The 23928-nt window shown below is 42.4% G+C and overlaps 1 protein-coding gene across 2 annotated transcripts in view; it reads right to left on the reverse strand.

The window, feature by feature from the left end:
* Positions 1 to 23928, reverse strand: part of Arhgap10 (Rho GTPase activating protein 10) — a 286545-nt gene that overhangs the window by 6521 nt on the left and 256096 nt on the right. For both annotated transcript variants that reach the window (XM_076865270.2, XM_076865269.2), the window contains 2 exons: positions 15651 to 15810; positions 52 to 204 (listed from right to left, as the gene is read on the reverse strand). In XM_076865270.2, the coding sequence (XP_076721385.2) occupies positions 52 to 204; positions 15651 to 15810 (313 nt within the window). The remainder of the gene's footprint in view (positions 1 to 51; positions 205 to 15650; positions 15811 to 23928) is intronic.

Below are 23928 nucleotides of genomic sequence, written 5' to 3' on the forward strand. Positions count from 1 at the left end.
TCAAGCACCATCTATGTGCCACCATTGTATTTTATATCATACTCCACATACCTTTCCGGCGGCTTGTCCACAATGGTAGCAGCAGGAGAGAGGGGGAAGGTTGACGTTCTGGGTGAAGGAGGTGTGATAGCCGGGTTGGAGCTTGGTGTGGTTGGAGACTGTGGGTTAAGCCACTGGACCATAGATGGCCGGGTCTGGCTCGGACTAAGGACAGAAGTTTGAAGGAGAGGATTACTGGACAGAAGACATGGAACATCAAATGCACAACAGCCCAGTCCTGGATGGCCAGGGTGCCAGCTCCAGACTGGTGGGGAACAGAGTCCACTCTGCACCCTTCTGAGACTACAGTCCAAATGATACCAACCACCCCAAAACGAGCCACAACCCCAAACTAGAGATATGGTTATTGTGCTTCTCTAGGTCTGTGGTCAACCCAATCTTGTCTAATCCAGCACCATATCAGTTCACTACTTAGAAAACCAAAGTCAAATTGCTCCAGTGATCTGGACTTAGAGGCACAGATGTTCTAGATGTTCCTTCTCTTCCAGTGAAAAGTAGATCTTTGAAGACTTGGAGCTGTACATCCCTTAACAGTTCCCAAATTTAAAAAAGCTAAAAACTCCTGGAGAGAGTTTAAACAACGAACACATATTGATCGGAATTATTTCTCAAGTATCTTAGAACTGTAGCTTTGGGACTATGGTAACACAGAGAGACTTGAAAGCATAGCTTCAAAAGCTGCCTATTTCTATCTGTTATTTATTACTTTTTTTTTTTTTTTTGGCAGTGCTGGGAATTGAACCGATAACCTTGTACGTGGTAGGAAAGCTGCACCCAGCCCCTCATTCAGTCACTTGCAACACACAGGTGTTCTCCATTCGCCAACCCTAAATGCTCTTTACCACAAACATAGCCTCTTCAGCTCAAAGCAATTTCTTGAAGCAGCTTCCTTGTCCTTCCCCATATTCCTGGGCACAGTTTTGACTGCTTCTTTTATAACAGAACTGATCCCATATTCTATCCATTTTTACTGCACCGTAGTCCCACGCTGCACCTTCCTCTCCAGGAGAACGACCCTCTCACTGCCTTCATGCCATCAGAGAACAAACCATCTCAACCTTCCCAGATGCTTCTCCTGCCTTTGTGTGGAAATCAGGTCCACGACTCGTTTTGTATCCCTCACAGAGCCAGGATAAGCACCAGGCACAGGCAGCCTTCACCCGACATCTGTGCAACCAAGTGAAAAGTTCTAAAGCCCAAACTGGATTTTATAAATCAGGTGCATGAAGTACTGCACTATTGACTTGGTGGATATTTAACACCCAGGTTTCCTATCCTGTGGTGGGGGGCGGCAAGGAGTGGGGGGCATTCAAAACACATTATTCTTTGAAGAACTTCTTTACAATTCCTCTACATGGTCATTCATTTGGGAGTCGTAAAACCCATTTTATCCCAAGTCAAGAAACTATAAATCTTCAAATGATATGAATCACCAGCTACAAAAGTCACTCCATTCTTCGGTGGAAAATAAACCTTTAATGTTGTCTTACTAATCAGGAAGGGAAAGAACAGAGAGGGATGAGTGATGCTCTGACAGGGAATTTAAGGCCACAGTTAGCCAAACAATCACCATTTAATCTCCCAGCAATTATTCCAGGTGCTTGGAGGGTGGTGGTGGTGAAAGATGAGATGTTGTACCACACCCCCAGCAGCTCTGCCTCGTCATAAATAGTCAAGTGATTAAATGATCGCCATCCATCTGCTTGGAGGGAGGACAGCTAAAGGGTGGAGATAAACAATGTGCCTATATTTATAAGGCTCTTCCAAAATAAAGATCATAAATTGTATAGCTATCATCTACTTAATTCTCATATCTTACTTGATAAAGAAAATCTGTTTTTTCCCTTTTTTGGGGGGGGGCACTCCCCTTAATCTTTGGAAAGAATTGTAGAAAGCACAATTGCAGAAAGTAAAAGACCTGTCCCTTAGCTTGGTTTTCCCCATTTTGTCCCAAATTGGGAACTCAGAATCAACAAAATTCACCTGTTTTATCTTCTGTGGCATGTGCTCTGTCATGCAGAAATGACCAGTTCATCAAGATAACCTTCCAGACTTCTCACTTCAGCCTAAATGTGCCCTTGTGAGTTTTCCCACACTATCTCAGAAGCCTCAGCCAGATGTCTCTCTGGAATTCAGAATCCCACGTGGGCACAAATTTTGGGAGCTGTAATATTCATATGAGGCAGCAGGACACAAGGCCTCGGGGAGAAGTGGAAGCCCTGTGAAAGAGGAGACCAGGCAGCCAACCAAGGGCTGGGAAACAAAAGCTGCTTGACCAGACAAGACTGGTTTCACAGAAAGAGTGGGGAAGAATGAGAAAACAAAAACTCAACTCATAACACGAGTCCACGCCTCCGACAGCAGAGGGCGGGGCGGCCTGGCCCAGGGGTGGCCCCCAAAGGCGCACTCTAACTTTTCCAAAAGCAGAAATGTGTGGATATGAGCTTTGTCATAAGGCTATCTCCTCCTGCTCTGGACAATATTTTTTATAATAAGGGATCAAAACATTTTTCATAGTGAATACTGTAAAACATCATATCTATTTTCTCAAAGAGTAGTACAGAATGATATTAGTCTTAAAAGAGGTTTCTGATCTGATCTTTCCCTTCTTTGATTTACGACAATCTGAAGGAACACCAGGCACTGGGGGACAGCAGGCAGTTGTTTCCAACCTGGGTTCCCGGAAAACAGAGCCCTAAGGCATCCGTGTCTGTAATGAATGAGCCACCCTCCCACCCAGTTACAATGGCTCCACCCACACACTGGAGGGAGACAGTTCTCCAGGGTCTCTTGGTTTTTGCTCGTGTACTGAACAGGAAGCGCAACCACCATTGGTCCAGATTCTATTTTTCAGGATATCTGTGGGGCAAACAGCCTTGGAAGACAGAGATTGTGTGTGTGTGAAAAAAGAATGTTTTACCTCTCAGAAAAGATTTGGGTTTTCCAAGGGCTGGGTTCCTGACTAGAATATTCCACAGGAATGTGTTAGGACCCAGGTTGCAGCCCCCTGTGGGAAAGCGGAACTGGGAACTGATACAAGAGCACTTAAAGAAGTGTTTTGAGTACTGTTAATATCTCTGATCAAGAGAGTCCTTGGCTCTGGCTCGGAACCTTGTATCTTCTGCCAACATCCATGAAACCCTACCAAGTTACATGCAAACAGAGTAACATTTCACCCTCCACTGTTCTTGATAGTATCCATTCTTGAGAGAACCGGAAAAAAAAAATTGATCATTTTGAGTATTCTTTGATTCAGAGGAGAACCCGGCTGACCAAATCTTTGTGTGAAACATCAAAAACAAGAACAATTTATAAATCTAGTATAGACTAGAACGTGGTGAAAATAGTTGGGAGTGTCCTCCACCTGGTGAAAATAGTTGAAGTGTTCTCCACCACTTTTCAAATATAAATGTTTAAAAACTTCTATGTATTTCCTTCTTTCCACTGTCCCTTTAAGGATGTCTAATGGCAAGACTGGCGTGGGCACAAACCACCAATTCTATTTAACGATGAGCTACTGACCAATCACAAAAAGTACCTAAGTGCCACAAGTCTCTCCAAAGCCAAATTGTGGTTTACAAAGATGGAGAAAGAAGTCAACTCTTCCTAAAAAGCTCAGAAACCACAGTTACCAAAACAGAAATGGATTAAAGAGAACTACTAAAATCCGCTTGCCATTCTTCCAATTTATACTGAAAGAGTCTCCTGCAGTAGTACGACTCCATTTAAATGCCCATATTGCCACCTGCCTTTAAGGGGACCATTTCCATCTCAACAGGAAAAGGAACCATTTCACTAGGAAAATACAAAGATTTCAAAGTTGCTAACTTTGAAACACATTCCTGAAAACACGCATAGCGATATCCGCATGGCTTTTCCAAAGGCAGGAGGGCTGGGGCAGTGGAGGACTTGGGGAGGGACGGGCAGGGGACACAAGATACATTGGCCTAAGCAAAGAGGGGATTTGGCTAGAAAAAGCAGCAATACTCGAGCTTGGGAAAGCACGGTCACATTTCAGGGAAAGACCCTATAGGTTTCACGGTGCTGAGGAAAAACAAACATGGCATTAGGACAGTGGCTGTCTACATGTGCACTTTACAGAGTTTATTTGTATAAAATGTACAAATCAGCAGTCCAGGCTGTTGCTGATTCAAACTATGATCCAAGCTCCTCCAATAACAGACTCTGTGCTCCATGCACACTAAAACCTTTCTGGCGTCACAAAAGCACAGACATTTCAGAAAGGCGGGAGGGGGCAAGGACCTTCACTGTTCCAACTCAGTCACCAGCTGCACTAGTCCCCAGAGAACTCCTGTTCCTAACAAACATGTCCTGCACAGCAAAGATGGGTCAGGCCTTGGGCAGTGCCGGTGACACACATCCCCAGCCCAGGATCTCAGAGCACCGAGTACAATTTAAAATTCCAAGGGGGAGAGCCAAGAAAACAGTATCAAGAAACGACTGCTTATCTGAAATGACTAAATTTTCCAAATACCACCATATCAGACTAGAGCTATATGATATCAGAATCAAAGCAGAAGTTCGCACTGGAATGAAAGATTTTTAAAACCTCATTTGCAAGGTCTCCGAGCAGGAGCAAACACATTAGTGAAATGATCTTTCATGGCAGTCTGGGAAATGTACAGCATAAGTCTAGAACAGCTGTCCTGGGCAAAAGTGTTTGAAAATGTTAATAAAGACAGAAGGAAATATTGTAGATCTGTATATTATAGAGAAGTCTCTGTTCAGATAAATGCCATAGTTATTCCTTAAGCGCCAGAGAAGGAGGATTCCGCAGCAAGCACAGTGTTTGGTTCCAAATGAGCACATCGAGTGGGAGCAGAGATGCAGAGAAGCAAATGCCTGTGGCAGTCACCATAATCCACAGGGACGGACAAGAAGGCCCTCACTGCCCACTGGGAGAGTCTGACATGTGCTCATTCCATCATCACTCAGGGTTTGGGCTGGGGACACCCAGGGACTATGACAGTAGCTGCTCTCCAGGAACACCCAGCCAAGTAAGTGGGGAAAGAACAATTAATAACCACAATACAGTGTGATGAACGCCACAGGGAAACCGGGACAGGGGCCCTCAGGGAACCGGAGAAGGGAGCATCCTCCCATCACCTGGCTTTCTGGAGGTGGCCGAGTCTGCCAGAGGCTGATGTGATCCTTGCCAATATCATCCTCACCTCCCCCATCCAGGTTTGTGTGGGCCACCACTGCACGCTGTCCGGCACTGTGCAGGACACAACACACGTGCACTGATTCACCAGGGACTCCATCATATCACGACACAGGAGATGAATGAATCTCAGAAACGTGGGAGTGATTTGATCCAGGTCACAGGAAACCTTGTTGTGACAAACAGCACTCAAGTCCTCAGTGGATGGAACAGAACATGAGGAGAACAGAAAGAGATATGAGTGCAGACACTCAGGAGGCAGAGCCAGGGCTAAAGGCAGGGAGGCCTGCAGAGGGACAGTAACCATATGAATGATAAGCACAGGACACTTCATCGCTCTATGGAGAGACTCGGGTTCCAAAACTGGTATTGCCACTGCTGGCTATCTGCCCATTTGCATCTCATCATCACCATCTCCCTAAGCCTTTTTCTTCTTTTTGGGGAGTGGGGATGGGGGTGGGGGGTGTTAAATAAAAGAAAGGATGCAACTTTCTTTCTAGAGGCTGTGCTAAAAAGAAACAGAATGAGCGCCCCCCAGAGGCTGCTACACAGTGGGTGCAACCAGCCCGTGCCCAGGTCATCTGCAACTGAAACTGAAGTTTTGCCAAGTAACTTAAACTCTCCTCAGATAAAATAGAGAAGGTCATTATCCATCACCTGGGCCACTGTGAGATTTAAGTAAGATACCGGTATAAAGCACATGACTGTGATAGGAGTACAGTAAGCAGCCAATAAATGAAGTCCTCATTGCTGGCTGAATTTCTGAGTCAGACCCACCTCTGGTTCTAGCATTAAATCATCACTAAGGAACCATTTTCTTACCCAAAGATAGTCATTAACTTGGGTCAAAAAGGAGAATTTATGAAGAAATAAAGTGGATCTCACCCTTTTAAAAAGAAAAAAAGATTATCAAATTCAATGTGGTTCCCTGGTTTGAATTTCGGAACAGAAAAAGAGCATTAGAGGAAGAACTGATGAAATCTGTAGTGTCACTATCAGTACTGTACCAACATTTTTTTTTTTTTTAAATAAAAAGTATAATGATCCTAAGATATTTACAGGAGGGAAAGATAGATGGAGTGTCCATGGGAATTTGTACTATCTTCATAACTTTAAATCTAAAACTATCCCAAATAAAAATTTTCTTAAACAATAAGAAAAAACCCAAATAAACTTTTTCATCACTGAAAAACTAAAGATCTTTTCAAATTATGATCACACACCTGAAAGCATCCAAAACCCATAAGGTTGGTTTGATGCCAAGAAAATATGTGTGAATGTTCCATTAAAAAAAAAAAAAAAAAGGGCTGGGGATGTGGCTCAAGCGGTAGCGCGCTCGCCTGGCATGCGTGCGGCCCGGGTTCGATCCTCAGCACCACATACCAACAAAGATGTTGTGTCCGCCGATAACTAAAAAAATAAAATAAATATTAAAAAATTCTCTCTCTCTCTTTAAAAAAAAAAAAAATCACATGTAGCCAGGTGCAATGGCACATGCCTGTAATCCTAGCTATTCAGTAGGCTAAGGCAGGAGGGTTGCAAGTTTGAGGGCAGTCTTAGCACCCTCATGAGACCTTGTATTAAAATAAAAATAATAGGAAAGGCGGGGGTTGTAGCTCAGTGGTAGAGCACCCGAGTTCAATCCCTAGTACCAGGGGGAAGAAAATTCACCTGCAGCATCCATTGAGTAACAGGTGGTGGTCCACTGCTGCTCTTGAAACCAGGTTTTAAGCTATGTGGGCTTTTCCAAACAGACTGTGGGTTTTAGATCAGAGGTGAGCTGATGTCTTTTATAAAGGGCCATACAGGAAGCACTTCAGGCTTTGCTGGCCGTGGGACCACTCTCACAACTACCCAAGTCTGTCATCATGGTAGGGCAACAACAGCCACAGACAAAACACTAATGTCTTGAGTGTGGTTGTGCTCCAATAAAACTTTATTTATAAAGACAGGTGGTCGTGGGCCACAGCACTGACCCATGCATTAAAAGGACTGGATGAGAATCTGTTTGGTGGGGGTGGAAGAGGTGAAGAAAACATGGCTCACTCCCCAAAACCCTCCTGGGTCCTCAGGGGCTCAGTGGCAGGGCCCCCTGGGGTGTACTGACAGCCCACCTGCAAATACCCAGTGCTTTACTGGGACAAAAACATTCTTTTCTCCCCATCTCTTCTCAGGTAGGAGGGAGCTGGCCTAACCCTAATCCTAACCCTAACCCTAACCCTAGCCAGCCAGCTCTTAAAAGTAATTATTTGTCAACCCTTGAGGAAAAAAACAAAGCCACAAACAAAACAAAACAAAAACCAGGAGGTAGGTGGTCAGGCAGGGGCGGAGGAGTGTGGAAGAAATCCCTTGACTTGTGCAGGGCGTGGCTACAGATGAGTCCACCTGTGGCATGCTGAGGCTCCCAGGGGGCATTCCTCCATCTCATCATCTGACATCTCACAAAGACCACTCCCAGGGTGAGCGTTTCCAGTTTTGCCAGAAGACAACTGTCTTAGAATTGTATCTCTGACCCATCTCCCCCTCAGCTAGTACTCCTCGAATCCTGTTTTCCTTCCTTCCAGGTGGACTGCTGTGGAATCAGGTAAGAGGGTTGAACTTGAAGCCAAACAGAAAAGGAACAGTAGCTTCCTTTCATAAAAATTATGGGGCTTTAAAGATCTGAGGACTGCAGTCCTGCAGGGTCACTAATTGGAGTGTCTCTACCTACACGATTCTCGTGTGGAAAACAGGAGCAGCTAATGTGAGGGCTGAAGACACACTTGGGGCTACAGAAGGAGCCCCAAAATGCTCAGGTCAGAGAACTCCGGCGGTTACTTAATGAGCTGATGGGTGGGTTACCTATTGGGACAGGGCCGTCACCCATCCTGCTCAAAATGATTCACAGACTTGGCTGGATCCCAGGGGGATCCCTGTGCCTTGGCCATATGGCACCCAAGGGTCCTTTCTCAGGGACTCACAGAGAGGCTAGGAGAGGAGGCCATGCTGAGCCCTCCAATCACAGCTAACAACATCAACGAGTAGGGCTTTTCCCAGACTTCACAGGCAATGTCCCTGAGCTACTGTGATCATGCAGCTGATGAACCAGGAAGTTGAGGTCAAGATAAACTAAGAAGATCAAATGAGGCTCTCGGGGAAAGGAAAATCCCAACAGGTAAGCATGCAGGGGAGCAGGGGTTGGGTTTTATTACATGCAGTATGTTGAAACTTCACAACAATGAGGGGGTGGGTAATATTATTCCCTTTACGGATAATCTTGCTAACTCTTGGTTTGCTTAAATAACCTACATAAGACCTCCAAGGATTTAAGAAGCAGGAGGAGGATGCAAAGCCTGGCCTGTTTGACTCAAAATCAACACTTTACCTGTCTCAATTGCCTCCCAACTTATACAGAAAGCTCATGAGGTCCCTGCTTTATTTAGATATAGAGACATAGCCAAATGATTCTTGAACAGGAAATATATTTCAAAAATGGCATCAAGTTTAAAAAAAATAAAAACTTTACTGGAAGAAAAACAAAACTACAAGACTAAAGCAAAGCTAATTCTTTTTGAAGTATTAAACAATAGGTAAGCTACTATTAAATTTAAACCTGTGCCTTTATTTGTAGAAGGTTGATTTTTCACCATGAAACATAATAGAAAATTATATAGATAATTACTATTCTAGCTTAAAAATAAAACCTCCAAATTCCAGAATCTGTAGTTACAACCTGGCAAAGGAAGACATGTTTTAGGCTATACTGAAGTGCCAAGCAAGCAATACAAATACCAAAATCACCCTAGGCAGCCACAAGGCTTGTGTACCACAGGAGGTAAGGGCTGGGCAGCTGGAATGCCGAGGTTTCTACACAAAGCTGGAGAGAAGAATTCAAAGAAAAGTGCAGGACCAGAAGTTGTACTCCCAAAAATGGCTGCAAGCAGACATTTATGGTCAATGGCCAAGTACACAAGCCCCTGTGATTAGCATCAAGAACTTTACTGAAGCCAAAGGGAGACACTGAACATTGTATTCCTCATTAAAAGACCATGAGGACACAGCTCTATTGCAAATATCAAATTTCCAAGTGTCTCAGCTCTGCCAAGAGGCAAGATAACCCTCCTCCCCAATTCCCAGTCAAGGCATTAGCGGATGAAAAACCAGCTTCAAGTGCTTACTCCCCACAGATAATTATCAACCACAGACACATGGCCGATGTAGGGTCAGTCCCCCTTCAAAACAAGGGCAGCAACCAGCTGAAAGTCACGCTAGTCATACTAGGCTTCAGAATCAAAGAGGTCAGGGTCGGGAGAACACCTACACTTTGAACAACCACCCAAATCCATCTAGAAAATTTCAATCTCTATGGTAAACAATTTTAAGAAAACCATCAGTCACTGGGGCAGAAAGGGCAGGGGTCAAATTCCACCTACACCCTGAGTAGCCTGGGCGAGTCCCCCTGTGTCCTTTGTGCCCTGGTTTCCCTATCTTTAAAAATGAAGACATTTCTACCCACAGGTTCATGAGAGCACAGCTATCACAAAGTCCAGTGGCCACAGTACCTAATGCTCCACGGTCTTTGATTCTAAGAAACGTAAGAGGGTAACTAATCAAACCTGCCTCTAGTCTCAAACCACCAGCCTCTGCTAATGCAAAGATTCTCTCTCTCATCCTCGGTCCCACAAGAGGCACAGAAAGGAAATAATGTCTGAAAAGAATTCAAAAGGCTGCTATGGGCTCACAGCAAGGTGATATGCAACCGCTGACCACTTACTTGCTCCCTGTTCCTCCTTAGACTTCACTTTGAACTCTAATCTCTGAGTCCACCCTGAGGCTGTTGCTCTCTTCATTATGGAAGCAGGTGCTGGTGCTAATGCCTTCTTTACAGTACCCAGTAGCAGACAGCACATCCTTACGTATGGTCCTGCTACAGAGCTCAATCCACGGAACCTACCACATTCTGTAACTAAGGCCAACTTAGGGGTAAACAGGGAAAATTTGCTAGCCTTATTAGGTAAGGATCTCCCCAAGAGCCAGTTAAGATGCTGAAATTCCATGATGGGCCATTCATTCCTTTGGTTTAAGTGTGACCCTCCCCTGATCTCTTTCTAAATTTACATAGCTTCCCTCCCTCTATTACAAAAGCAATATGTGTTTTAGTTGTGAGCAAGAAAACTGAGATGCAAAGAATTAAATTCCTTTTTTTTTTCTTTAAATATGTATTCTTAGCTATAGGTGGACACAATACTCATTTATTTATTTATTTTATGTGGTCCTGAGGACTGAACCCAGTGCCTCATTCATGCTAGGCAAGCGCTCTACACTGAGCCACAACCCAGCCCTCCTTTTTTCCTTTGTGAAATAATTATCATGGCATTATGGTCAAACTATTGAGATGCTAATTTCTAGAGTGAACTGATTGCCCTGGTTCAACAGAGACCAGGAGCCCTGAAATCCCAGAATGCACAGATGGGGCTGAGAAAGTGCGGCTCAGTGGTGCAGTGCCTCCGAGAGAGGGGCCCTGCTTTGGACCCCCAATGCCAAACAGCAGAACATGGGAACAAAAGCACACACAGCTGAGAAGGGCTCTTGGAAGGGGAAGGGAGAGAGAAATGAAGGGTGAAGAGGAAGGAAGAAAGTGAAGACTACATGACCACTGACCCATAATTTCTAGAAACGTTGCCAAAAATCCTCAGAAATCTGTTCAAAAAGTGTTTAAAATGATTACCTTTCTGAATTTCAGACAGATCATTTATGATTTATTGTCGCAGTCTAAGCCACAAATCATATTCAAGGGTTACTTTGGCATCTCACCGCAAAATTCATCACCATGCTAAGAAGAAGTCTTGGAGCAATAACCAAGTAATTTGAAATGCCAAGCAGGTGCCTCTGGGAAACCTCAAAACTTTGCTTAAACATGCCCTATTTAAAGAAGCAAGTGATTTCATTGACAAGAGTAAAAATGGTAATCAGTGAGGACACCCAAGGTATGTAGATAACGTGCACGAGGCTCTCTATGGGAAGAAGAGTAAATTGTAGGGCACTTTCAAATAACACAGGGTTGGGGGCACAGCTCAGTGGTAAACAAGGTGCTTAGCATGCATAAGGTCCAGCAGCAAATAAATAACCACCTAACTCTGGGTAGACATGGTCTCTGAAGCACACACTGGCTGGGGGCAATAGCTCAGAATAGATGCTCTTGGAATACCCTAATATTTGGAATAAACAAAGCCAAGACCCAGAGCAAGATGCACCTCAGGGTACCACCTCCCCAGCTAGAAAGAGCTGTTCTAGCATGCTACCATTTTGAACATGGCAGGAAGGGAAGTATGCCTTTCATTTGAAATCTGCAGAGGAAGCAGAGAGCAATGCCCTGTATTTTTTAAAAGAGATTTTCTTTTGTGGCAGGGAACCTAAAAGGATTACTTGTCAAGGACCTGGCTCCATCAATTACAATTGAGGAAAACCTGTTTAGAGAAAACTACTTTATTGGGAGGTGGGGGATCCTTTGGAACATTTGAAATATCTCGACCTATGATGTAATGTCCTCCAAGGAAACTGAGCTAGCAATTCTTCACTGGCAATGAAGTCACCCATCACCTTACTGAGTGTACAGGTAAGTAATAGCTCCAGATTGACTGACTGCAATGAATAATACCCACAAGTCATAAACATCAGCAGAAACCCAAGAAATCCAATTCTGCCTATTGTTTTCCACCTTCCAGAGGCCACAGCTGTATTTACACACTGCTTCTATCAGATCACAGCTACTGTAGGTTTTCCTCTGCAAATGTGCTTTCCAGTGGCGGAGGCTGTGGTATTTCTATATAACAGGGAGACAGGGGTCATCTGTGATCCACATGTATGTGGACTCCATTCCTTAGGACCTAAGATAAGGCAAGTGCTGGTTTTGGAACATTCGATCAACCACGCTAGTTGAAAATCAGTCTCCTTTTCAAAGCCCTGGGCAAAGTTTTAATGATTCCATAGCAACTTTAGAACAATCAGCATTTACTAAGAACCCATTATATTCAAAACTATATATCTAGTACACCAAGATGAAAAGTGAGCAAAAGAAGAGAACCACACACAACGAAAACTAAATTTACAAATGCTAAGGAAACAAAGAAAAATGCTGTAAAGAGAAAACAGTAAGACAAAGTCTGCAGAATTCCTGGGAAAAAAATTAATCTTTCTAAGAGAAGAAAGAAGATGAGCTAGAAACCAAACATAGTGGCCGAAGAGACATGCAATGATATTCAGAAAGACATGTGCTTTCCAAAAGGGAAGCATTTTTATAAGCACATAATAAAGAAATTAGTTACCAATAACTATGTCAATATCACAAACGAAAGTTCAAAGCATATAAGTTCCAAAAATCAAATTCATACCACTGGGAATTCTATGACCAAGCTTGAGGTAAGGGAAAAATTAAATGTAAAGATAAAAACATGCATACCACATAAATGTCAAATACTACTAAAAGGCAAATATTAACTAATGCTCAAAGGCAGTATTTTCTTAACGCCAAATAATAAGTGTTTTAAAAATGCATGTTCTCATGTGGAAGATAAAACCACTGATCTCAGAGAAGTAGAGGAGAAGAAGGATTAGAGACTGGATGAATTTGGCATTGTGGTGCACGCCTGTTATCCCAGTGGCTTGGGAGGCCAAGGCATGAGGATTTCAAGTTCAAAGCCAGCCTCAGCAAGTTAGTGAGGCAAAAAAAAGCAACTCAGTGAAACCCTGTGTAATGTATATATGTATATATGTATATATGTATATATATGGCTGGGGATGTGGCTCAGTGGTTAAGTACCCCTGGGTTTAATCCCCGGTACCAAAAAAAGAAAAAAAAAAAACTGGGGGGAGGTGAGAGGGGTGGAGAGAGGTATTTAATGGGTGCTGGGTTACAGGTGGGCCAGAAGAATAACTTCTAATGCACTATGGCACAGAGGGAGTAACTGGTCAACAACTGGTTTTATGTTTCAAAATAGCTAATACAGATGATCTGGAATATTCCCAAAACAATGAAATGATAAATGTTTGAGATGAAGGAGTACTCACTACTCTGACCTGATTGTTGTACATTATATTAATGTATTGAAATGTCACACCATATCCCACAAATATATAATTATATCAATTAAAAATAAAAACATGAGAAAAAACAGGGAAAAGAAATCACTTATCCTAATTACAGTCATCAGAAAAGATGTCCATAATTAATACATGAACCACACAGGGAGGGAGAGACAACAGACCCCAGGCCAGGGCTCACCCATCATAATTTTAACCTGGGAAGTTGCTAGAAATACAGGCTTTAAGACCACTTCTCAGACCTACTGAATCATTAGCTCTGAGATAGAGCCCAGAGAGTTATTTTTATTTTTTTGTGTTCTTAAAAGCAGACCCAGGGCCTCATGCACACTAAACACATGCTCTACCAGCGCATGGATACAGATTTCAATAAGCCCTACAGGTGATTCGGAGATGTGTTCAAATTTGAGGAATAGTTACACCAAAGATAAATCTGGGCTGATACTCTCCCAAGTAAATCCTTTAAAACACATGCCAGCAGCAATCTAATGCTTAAGAGAAACAGAAATGCATTTCATTCACTGCATGAGGAAAGTCAAGTTCTTGAAATAGGAGCAATTCTACATTATAACAAAACCTCCTTCCCGGACCGCTTCCACTACTTCCCGCCCCCACCCCTTTTGGCCTCTGGAAACTAGAGTGCTTTTCATGACATTTTCAAATGTGTATGAATAGGAAGCTGGGGATTTCACTCCTCATTTGATTTATGACCAAAAATATCAGGCTCTTCTTGTTTCAGGCCCGGATGTGTTGTGAATTCAACGCCATCCCATGGCTCATAATGTCACTTTTCTGCAGAGCCACTATGAAAGAAAAATAACTGACTAAACTGTTCTCCTCTGACTGAGATATACACTTACTGAAAGAAATAATTAGGGATCTGGTTCTCACTAAAACACACACAGGCTAAATTCTACCTCCAGTTCAGCCAGGGCTATAGTTTCTGAGCTCCTGTGCAACTGATGTTATGGTTACTAGTAGTATTAAAGTGAAAGAGACTTTTTTAAAAAAAATATTTTATATGTATTTTTAGTTGTTAATGGACCTTTATTTTATTTGTTTATATGTGGTGCTGAGAATCAAACCCAGTGCCTCACACATGCTAAGCAAGTGCTCTACCACTGAGCTACCAAAGAGACTTTTTATAGTGGATAAAGAGTAGTAAAGGTGACAAGCAAAATTTGAGAAACACATATTTAAATCCACCATAAACAATCTTTGGCATGTAAATAAACATATATGACTATCTTGGGGTGAGGAGGGACATCGTGCACCTCTGGAGAATTTGTTTCCATACTTAGCGTTTCACTGAGATTTTAGGTAAGCTTTTCAGAGTCTTCAGGTCACCCCAAAATTTCAATATGCCAGATTTCTCCTGGTCTCTCTTAATACTTAATAAGTTCATAATGATTTCATGTGAATCCAGCTGTAACTATAAAAAGCCAAGTAATGTGAGGAACAATTTCCAATCCATTTAAAGTCCTAAGAATGCCCAACTGGGGTCAAATGACATCATTATCTACAATTTATTTTAAGCAACTTTGGTTTAAAAAATTTTTAATACTCTCTGGGTGAATTATAAATATATTTTTGGTTGTGACTTGATTGACTAATCAAGTAATGTCTTGTAATTGTTAGTGAAGTTGTTTTTGTCTTCTCTGAGCATTTGTTTAAAACTGCATGCCCTTTAGAGATCCCGCCCACCCTGAATTTGTACTCACTCTGTTGCCTGAGTCAACACAGCAAGAGAAAACCTCACGTAATCAAGCAAATCCAAGGTATTTTGTGTTAGTATGATTTGTACCAATATGCCTAAGCTGATCTGCACATGTCTGGCACTAAATCAAAGAGAAGAGACAGTCAGATGTCATTCATCAAGTCTCCATTATGCAAGAAGCTAAGGAGTAAAATTGACCAGAATGCTAACACGAAGCTGTCAAAAAATCATATGCCTGAAATATTCCATAGACAATTGTGAAAGACTGTCCGTCACCATGCATATATTCTCATCTCTCTCAAAGTTTGCATAACTAGGGAGAAAACATCCCAAGAATGACAGTAACAAATTTCCTTTGTATGTCCCCAAACTGCCACAAACTGAACCTACATCAGATGTGAGGTAGCACCCATTACCCCTTCTAGACAGGGAACATGGAGAAAATATGCAGAAAAGGTTTTGATTTGTGGCCCTTCTCCCTCAGGAGCACCACTGTAGAGAGAAGGGGTCCTTGGACCTAGTGTCCTGGGTGCCCACTGGCCATGCAGACATCAGAAGATGGTCACGGTGTTCCTCCACTCGGCACCAAACCCAAGCACAGCAACTTACGTGGTGGATGTCCACTCCCCACAGCTCCCTCCATCTGACAGAAGGTGGTTTCTCTCTGGTCCGGGAGGCCCATGAACAGTTGCACTGGTGGGCGACGGGGAGGACAGCGAGTCCTGACTGCCAGTGGGGGTGTCCTCCCTAGGAAGATTGGGGTTGTCACCTAGAGGGAAAAGAACAGGTTTCAAACCACCTCAGAAGAAAAAATAACTCCACTAATAATCACATGGCATTACTTGATTAGTCAGTCAAATTATATTCCAAATTACATTTACAATTCAGCCTGAGAGTATTTGGGTGTCCTGCCTTTGAAGGTGTGTGGGAGGGTAGGTGCACGCATGTGCATGTGTTTAACCAAACATGCTTAAAATAAACCACAGGTTACTGTCGTTTAGATCTGAAGTGTCCCTTAAAGTCCTATGTGTTACAGGCTTGGCCCCAGCCTGTGGTCCCAGTGGGAGGCAGCAGGACTTTCAGAAGGTAGGACTTTGTGGGAGGTCTTCTGGTTTGGGGGGTGTGCCCTTGGAGGAGACAGTGAGACGCCGGCACCCACCTCTTCCTCTCATTCCTTCCCAGCCAGCAGCTTTTCTCTGCCACATGCTCCCTGTCCTCATGACCTGCCTCACCACAGGCCCAAAAGCAAAGGGGCCAATGAGTCATGGACTTCTACCTCTAAAACTGTGAGCCATAAAGAATCTTCTCTCTGTAAAAGCAGATTTACCTCAGGTGTTGTGACAGAAAGAATGACCAGTAAGAGATGAAGAAAATACAATCATCAAAATGAGACCAAACAGAAGACGAGAGCATTAACCACCACCACGGTGACTTGCTAACCTATAAGGAGCCCAGGTTAGGTGACATCATCAAGGCAGCCCGGGCAGCCAGCCAGGCCACACAGTCTGACCTCTCACTGGCTAGTCACCTGTTGGTTCTTTAAGCCAGTCTCAGTCACTACTTAGCACATAATAAATTAAGCAACTCTAAAAGGACCTCACCTTCCGAGTTGGTATCTTGGATTACAATCTGTAATACCCAATGTATTAAAACCCCAGAAACAGGGAAACTCCCATTTCCCTGTGAGCATCAGGGAAGATGGCATATCAAGAATCAGTAAAGCAACACTTCCTAAATGAGTTGTGTGGCTTATGCTTTCACAGAGGAACGACATTTAGTATCATGTGTAGACCTATGGCCCTGGTTAGAAAATGCAAGAGACAGAAAGCTGGGGAGCCCAATAACATCTGGTTCCCTCAAAAGACCAGTTACCATGAAATGCACCAGCACTGCACCCAGTAGAGCTCTTCAGTCCAAGCCATAGCCCCTATTAAATTTAACTCCTCCAGGGTGCCTTACAGAGGTAGCAGTTTCCAGGACGCTAACTTAGCCTCCACTGTAGAGGTTATGGGTCATAACAGTTGGTCAACAACCTGCTGTGGAAGCACATGATACATGAGGTTCCTAACTCAGCCAGCAAGAGGCTCTAGCCAAGACTTCAGACCTTCTCAGTCCAGGGCCCTTGATACTAAGTATACATGAGTGCTAGGAACAGTAAAGAACTTGCTTAGATGGATTTCAATTCTCCTAGAAATGAAGCACAAGAGAAATTCCCTAAAGCTAGTCCCAAGATGGCTAGTCTTGAAAACTAAGTGTAGACAATGAATCTTAATGACCTCTGATCCAGCTTACAACTGAAGTGAAGAGCGAATCCTAGAAACAGAAACCTAGAAGTTTGGATGCAGGGAAGCAGGAGTCGAGAGACAGTGGTGATGTCTGCTGGTGGGGGTGGGTAGGCAGTCAGGAGGATAAATGTGGGTGACCTTATGCAGAAGATTCTGGTAGGGAGTTTTTGAGCTCTTTCTGTTGCAAGCATGTTACAGGAAGGGTGAGGGATAAAGTGGTACAAGAGATGAATGAACGATCTCTGTGGGCAGATCTTTCCCCAGGTCCAAGCCCCCCTAAAGTCTTGCTCTGTCTCTGTTCACAAACATACAGTCTAGAATACTGTTTGACTGCTGTTTGTGCAAAGTAACTTTTTCCACAGCCCTTTACCACAAACAGGTTTAGTAATCGGAGAAACTCAACCCCAATAGAAAGGCCAATTCTGAGGTAAATGAACCAAAAACCACTGATAGACCACTGCTGTAATTCCTTTTGATTTATTTTCTTTGGGGGATAGAGTTCACTTCAGAACAAAGACTGCCTCTTCCCTGTGCTTGGAGAGCTCAACTCCAGCCAGTTCTTTTCTGCAAGTGAGTCCCAGGCAGCAAGGACTAGAGCTCCAGCCCTCCTGGCCTTCCCAGCATCCCTCAGACATCATGACCAACTGCGCCCTACAAAACAAGAGGGTCTGTAATGCAACCCTCAATATGGGGCCTGCAGGATAGCTCCCAACTCAGAGCTTGCCTAGAAGCAGCAAAATATCATGGGTCCTGAAGCAGAGCAGGATCCCCACAAGAGTAAGTGGGACACACGTGTTTGACTGGCTTCCAGAGCCGGCTTCCTGGCCCCCAGTTCCTCTGGGCAGCGTGCCCTGACTGTAAGGCAGGGCATGATGTGGCAAAAGCAGTCACAGAGAGTCTGGGATCAGTTTATTCTTGACTCATTCCTACCAGGAGAAAGCTCTCAACAAGAAACAAGTTCAGGGAACTGGAGACCAAGGGTCTAAGGTTACTTTAAAAAGATGCCAAGCTGATTCCCATCACCTCTAATCCATTTCCCAAGCAGACTGACACAGCACAAATTGTCATTCAACATACTGAATCACATTCTATTAAAGAGTATTCTCTCTTCCTGCCAAACAGTGGCAAACGGAACCTCCAAGTGAAAATAACAGGTAGAAGGGAACAGCTTTACGCATACTGATCACTTCCCAAGTGCACAAAAACTCCTTCCTTCACTGTTCACGAATGAGCTTATCTACTGGAGACGCTGAATTCTGGGGAGAAGCATGATATACATAAACTTTAAAAACCCATAGCCTTTTCTGAAGATTGAGTGACCAAGAATCAGATTACCACTTTCTAATTAGTGTAACAACAACAACAACAACAAAACTTTTTTAAAAGCTTCTGTGTTCCACTGTCTCAGGAATGCATTTTAAATCCTATGAAACTAACTCCTAATTGAGAATTAAAATCAGATACTTTTATTTTCCACCTATCATTTCTTTTTTAAAAAAAATTTTTTTAGTTGTAGATGGACACAACACCTTTATTTTCTTATTTTTTTTTTAATTTAGTGTTGATGGACCTTTATTTTATTTATATGTGGTGCTGAGGATCAAGCCCAGTGCCTCCCATGTGCTAGGCAAGCGCTCTACCACTGAGCCACAACCGCAGCCCCCACATATCACTTCTTTTGGGTGGCCACAGAATTGCTCCCCTCAGGTGTTATTACCCTTTACTGGGCATCTGCAGAAATCACCTGTGAGTATAAACATAGTTGCAGCATTTGAACAAAAATGGTACTAAAGGACTTCCATTATGAACAAACTAGAAGAAACAAAACTCATTTGAAAATGAGCTACCATCACAGTGAAGGAAAAAATGACTTCCTCTCGACATCTAGCTTCGTTCTCACCTTCTCCACAAACCACCTGCCAAACCACCTTGCTTGTCTCTTTTCTTCTCTGGCACAACTTAAACTGCCGTCAATTTTGCATTTCACTCTGGCATAACAGTGTTGCAACTCCATTTAGTCCCCATTTCCGTCATACATTTTTGAGGAAGCCATGTCTGTCCTGGTAATCCCTTAAGAATACTCTGCAGTGCCAGGCACATCAGGAGACTTCAGGAAAAACTGTGGACTCTGCCACAAGAAATATCATGAATATGGAAAGCCACTGCCTCTAGGAACCGAGAAGGGAAGAAAACTGAAGAACCTCAAAATATTCTCACAGAATCTGCACACAGCTTCCAGCCCTCATCCTCCCTCTTCCAAGCCACAAGCATTTCTCGCCCTCTGTAGTCACTCAACCAGCGTTTCCTGGGCTTCTGCTTTTGTTCCAAACACACTAGAGATGCCGAGATGGAAAGGTAAACCCCCAGTTTCTACCCTAAAAGTGCTCACAGAATAGAGCACAGAGGACAGGTAGAAAGAAACGGGCCAAAAGCTGGTGTTCGCTGTCATGTGATTATCTTAAGGAGCTTTGAGACTCAGAAAAGGGAGTTCCAAATCTGACAGTGGGAGGGGTGGAAGACATGTGGGAGTCAAGCAACAGAAACAGGGAGAAATCACTGCCAGACTTTCAAGACTGAGCCTCAGCAGAGAAAAATTCAAGGTTGAAAGAAGAGAAATAGGAAAGACCATGGCAGATTTCAGAGCCACAAACAGTTGAATTTGGCAGGGGGACAGGGTCTGAGGCAGAGAGTCAGTGTACTGAGAGTGTATGAAAGTGGGGAAAGAGCTTTAGCATATAACAGCAAAGCACATGAATTTATTCTGCAGGTGCTGAAGAGATACTGGAGGGATTAAGCAGGGAGCGATATGATCCAGAGAATGGATTCAAGAGATATTCAGGCATTTGAGTCATTAAAGCTCAATGAATACAGGTGAAAGGTGAGAGAAACTTAAGATGACTTTCAGGTGCTCATGAAAATCATTAAAAAAAGCACAAGAGAGGTGAAGAAAAAATGACTTCACTTTCATAACAGCTACTTGATTTCCCTGTTGATTCAAACTTCCTTTTCTCCCTGAGGTGCTGGGGAAGGAACCCAGGGCCTCCCAGATGCTGGACAAGCAACCTACCACTGAGCTGCACCCCTGTCCCCTGAATGTTTATGAGCCTAAGCCCATGACCAAGTGCTTTCTTTCCATGATAGAGTAAACAATTTTCAGAGACTGGCAGAAAATTAGATCAAAAGGAGTGAATGAGAACTTCTATCATTGAAGGATGCTTATGTTCTTAATTTTAATATTTAGATAAGCTCTTTAAACTTTTCTTCTTCTCTCTTGCCAGTAAATGGATGAATCTGGAGACTATCATGCTAAGTGAAATAAGTCAATTCCAGAAAACCAAAGGTAGAATAATCTCTCTGATATGTGGATGCTAACACAAAGGGGGGTGGGGGAATAGAAGTTCAGTGGATTAGACAAAAGAGAATGAAGGGAAGAGAGGGGAGATGGGAACAGAAAAGACAGTAGAATGAATTAGACATAACTTTCCTATATTCACATATGAATATACCACCAGTGAAACTCCACATCATATACAACCTCAAGAAGGGGATCCTATTAGAATAAGTTATACTCCATGTGTGAATAAAATGACAAAATTTATTCTACTGTATGTATAGCTAAACAACAATTTTTTTAAAATACATATGAGAAATGAAAAAAAAAATTCTAATGACAAACTATTCTACTCTTCTAGTTATTTCACTTCAGACTTGCTTTTGCATTGCTAGAAAGAACAGAACTTTATATTTCCCTTCCATTTCATTCATTTCTTCTTTGTCTTCTCAAATATATGATCTAATAGTTTAAAAGAAGCTGTGCCCTTTGCTCTTCCTCCACTGAGCCTGAGATGTGGGCATGGTATGAATCCACAGGTGTCCCCCATTCCTCCACAATTGCAGGAATGGACTGTCTCCATAGCAGCAGGCTAGTCTATGTTCCTCACCCTTAAACACCTGGCTCATGCATTAGCAGAAGTTAGTAAGAAAGCAACAGAAAAGAGGAAAGGAAAAAAAAATGCATGAAGAGGAGATCTCATGAATCTGCTGGATATCATTTACACAAAGCTCACAGGCTGACACTGCAGGTTCCTTATCAAGCCAGAATAATCTCAGATGCTTCTAATTATCAAACAGTTAATCACCAGGATCAAAGAAAGATTTACTGAGAACAAAATAGATGCACTTATAACAACACAGTAGCAGTGTTCTGAGAAAGCCCCATCAAGTACTTTCCAGCTAACACAGCAATGAAAGCAGATGCCCACTCCTCCTCCCATATATGCCCAGCAACCCTAAAGGATAAAATGGCATTTTAGGGGTTGGGGTTGTAGTTCAGGGGTTGAGCACTTGCCTAGCACATGTGAGGTACTGGGTTTGATCATCAAAACCACAAAAAAAAATAAATAAAGTTATTGTGTCCATCTATAACTAAAAATATACATTTCTAAAAATATTATTTAAAAAATACAAAGATACAAGTGCCTTAAAAATTTGTTCTATATCTCTGCAGTAGAAGCAAAAAGAAATACTCAGAGAAATATTCAGTGGAAGTATACACACATCATGGTTTTGATGGTTCCAAGCCCCATCAAAACCAGCCAGACATTGAAATCTTGTGGGGTTCTCAGTTCCCGAGATACAACAGGCCTGGGGCAGGAAGGTTAGAATCTGGCTCTTGCTAAGGAAATGCAGGCCTGGAGAAGCTCTCCACACTAAATGGAGGCCAAAAATCTGTGAGCAGGTTTCCCCTTTGCCTGGGAAATAGGATTTGGCAACTCTTTGCCAACAAACCGTGGGACGAGAGTTACGTGACAGGCAATAAGACAACTTGGTTCCCAATCAAGCACCTGGTAAACTGGGGAAGCAACAGCTGGAGAGGGAAAAGGAAAAACAGGAGGGAGGAGGAGGAGCCAAACCAGGCACACAGAGCCCTCCTTCACCAAGGAAGCACAAACTCAAACTTCTAAGAACAAAGGAAACCAAGATAGCCAACAAAACCAACAAATAAGAAAACTTGGATATTTAGAGATGTGCAATATAGAGAATGAAACTTGTTTCTCCCAGAACAAACAAACTGAGAGGAAGAAATATTTTAAAAACCATGACCTAGTTCACCAAGGCAATTTCGGAAGAACTCAACCTAAAGGACTCAGAGTGCCAAAAAGGAGAATAAAGAAAATTCTGCACATAAGACGTTACTGTGAAATTTAAGAATGTCAAATACAAAGGAAAAAACCAAAATGCATATGGATATAAAGAGCAGATCATAAAAAAGGAAAGAAAAAGAACCAGACTGACATCAGACTACTGAACAGCAACACTAAGTGCAGAACAAAATTGAAGTAATTTTTTAAAGTATCAAAAAAATTTTGAGCAGAGAACTGTATATTCAAACTGTCAAACTGCCATTCAAATGTGAAGGCATAATAAAAATATTATCAGACATAAAAATCCCCAAAGGTCTGACATCCAAAGAACTATATTGGTAACACTCTTAAAGAAATTCCTCTAGATTTAAATAAAAGAAGCAACACAGGATATTCAACTAACTTGATAATGCCTATTGTGGTCTTTAAAAAGAAAGTAAAGGACAAGAAAAAAAGCAAAAAAAAAAAAAATAAAATAACCAAAATAATTCAGAACCAAAATTCTACAAAAATACCAGCTTGGGGATGAAGGCAGGTCAGAGGGAACTGAGAGTTCACTCAACAGAGTGTCTATTTAGAGGTAGAGGGAGACATACAACAAAGTTCCAAAACTCAATAGAGAAATAAGACTGCAAGACTCAAAACAAGGACAACCACTTTAGGGAAAAAAACAAAAAACAGAATGTATATCCACTGGGAAACAGCAGAAGAACATTTGCTTTTATAAAAAGGAAAGAAGGAGAAACAAATCAAAATGCATTAAATGAAAAATATAAAATGCCAGAAATCCCAACATAATAATTACAATATATAAAAATAGATTAAACTCACCATTTGAAGATAGTGACTCTCCCAAATGTATTTCTTCTTTTTTAAAAATTTTTAATTAGTTATCGATGGACCTTTATTTATATGTGGTGCTGAGAATCAAACCCAGTGCCTCACACATGGTAGGCAAGCACTCCACCACTGAACCACAACCCAGACCAACCCCAAAATGTACTTCTTTAATACAATAATATGCTGACGATAAGAAACATGCTTGAAGTGGAAAGACAAAGAAAGGTTAAACAATAGAAAATGGATATACTATGGAATCTCAACCAAAAGCAAAGTTTATAACCCTAATAAACGACCTGAGGGTCATTTATGCAGGTTAAGGAATAAGATGAGCAAGCAAGAAGCAGCTAATGATATAGCCTCAAGGAGTAAATTACAGACCTGCAAGGAAAAATAGAAAAATCAACCACTGAAGTTGGCTGTTTTAACACACTGCTCTCAGAAACTAATATCAAGAAACAAAATTGTCTGTAACCAACAACACAAAGCTGATCCATTTTGTACACACACACACACCTCCCAATAAACATACACACACTTTTCAACAATGCACGGAATATTTTTGAAGGAAGGCTAGACAGTCTCAAATTTGAAAAGAATACTATGTCTATTCTTCTC

This window comes from Callospermophilus lateralis, chromosome 8 (assembly GCF_048772815.1).
Source record: "Callospermophilus lateralis isolate mCalLat2 chromosome 8, mCalLat2.hap1, whole genome shotgun sequence".
NCBI classification, from domain to species: Eukaryota; Metazoa; Chordata; class Mammalia; order Rodentia; family Sciuridae; genus Callospermophilus; species Callospermophilus lateralis.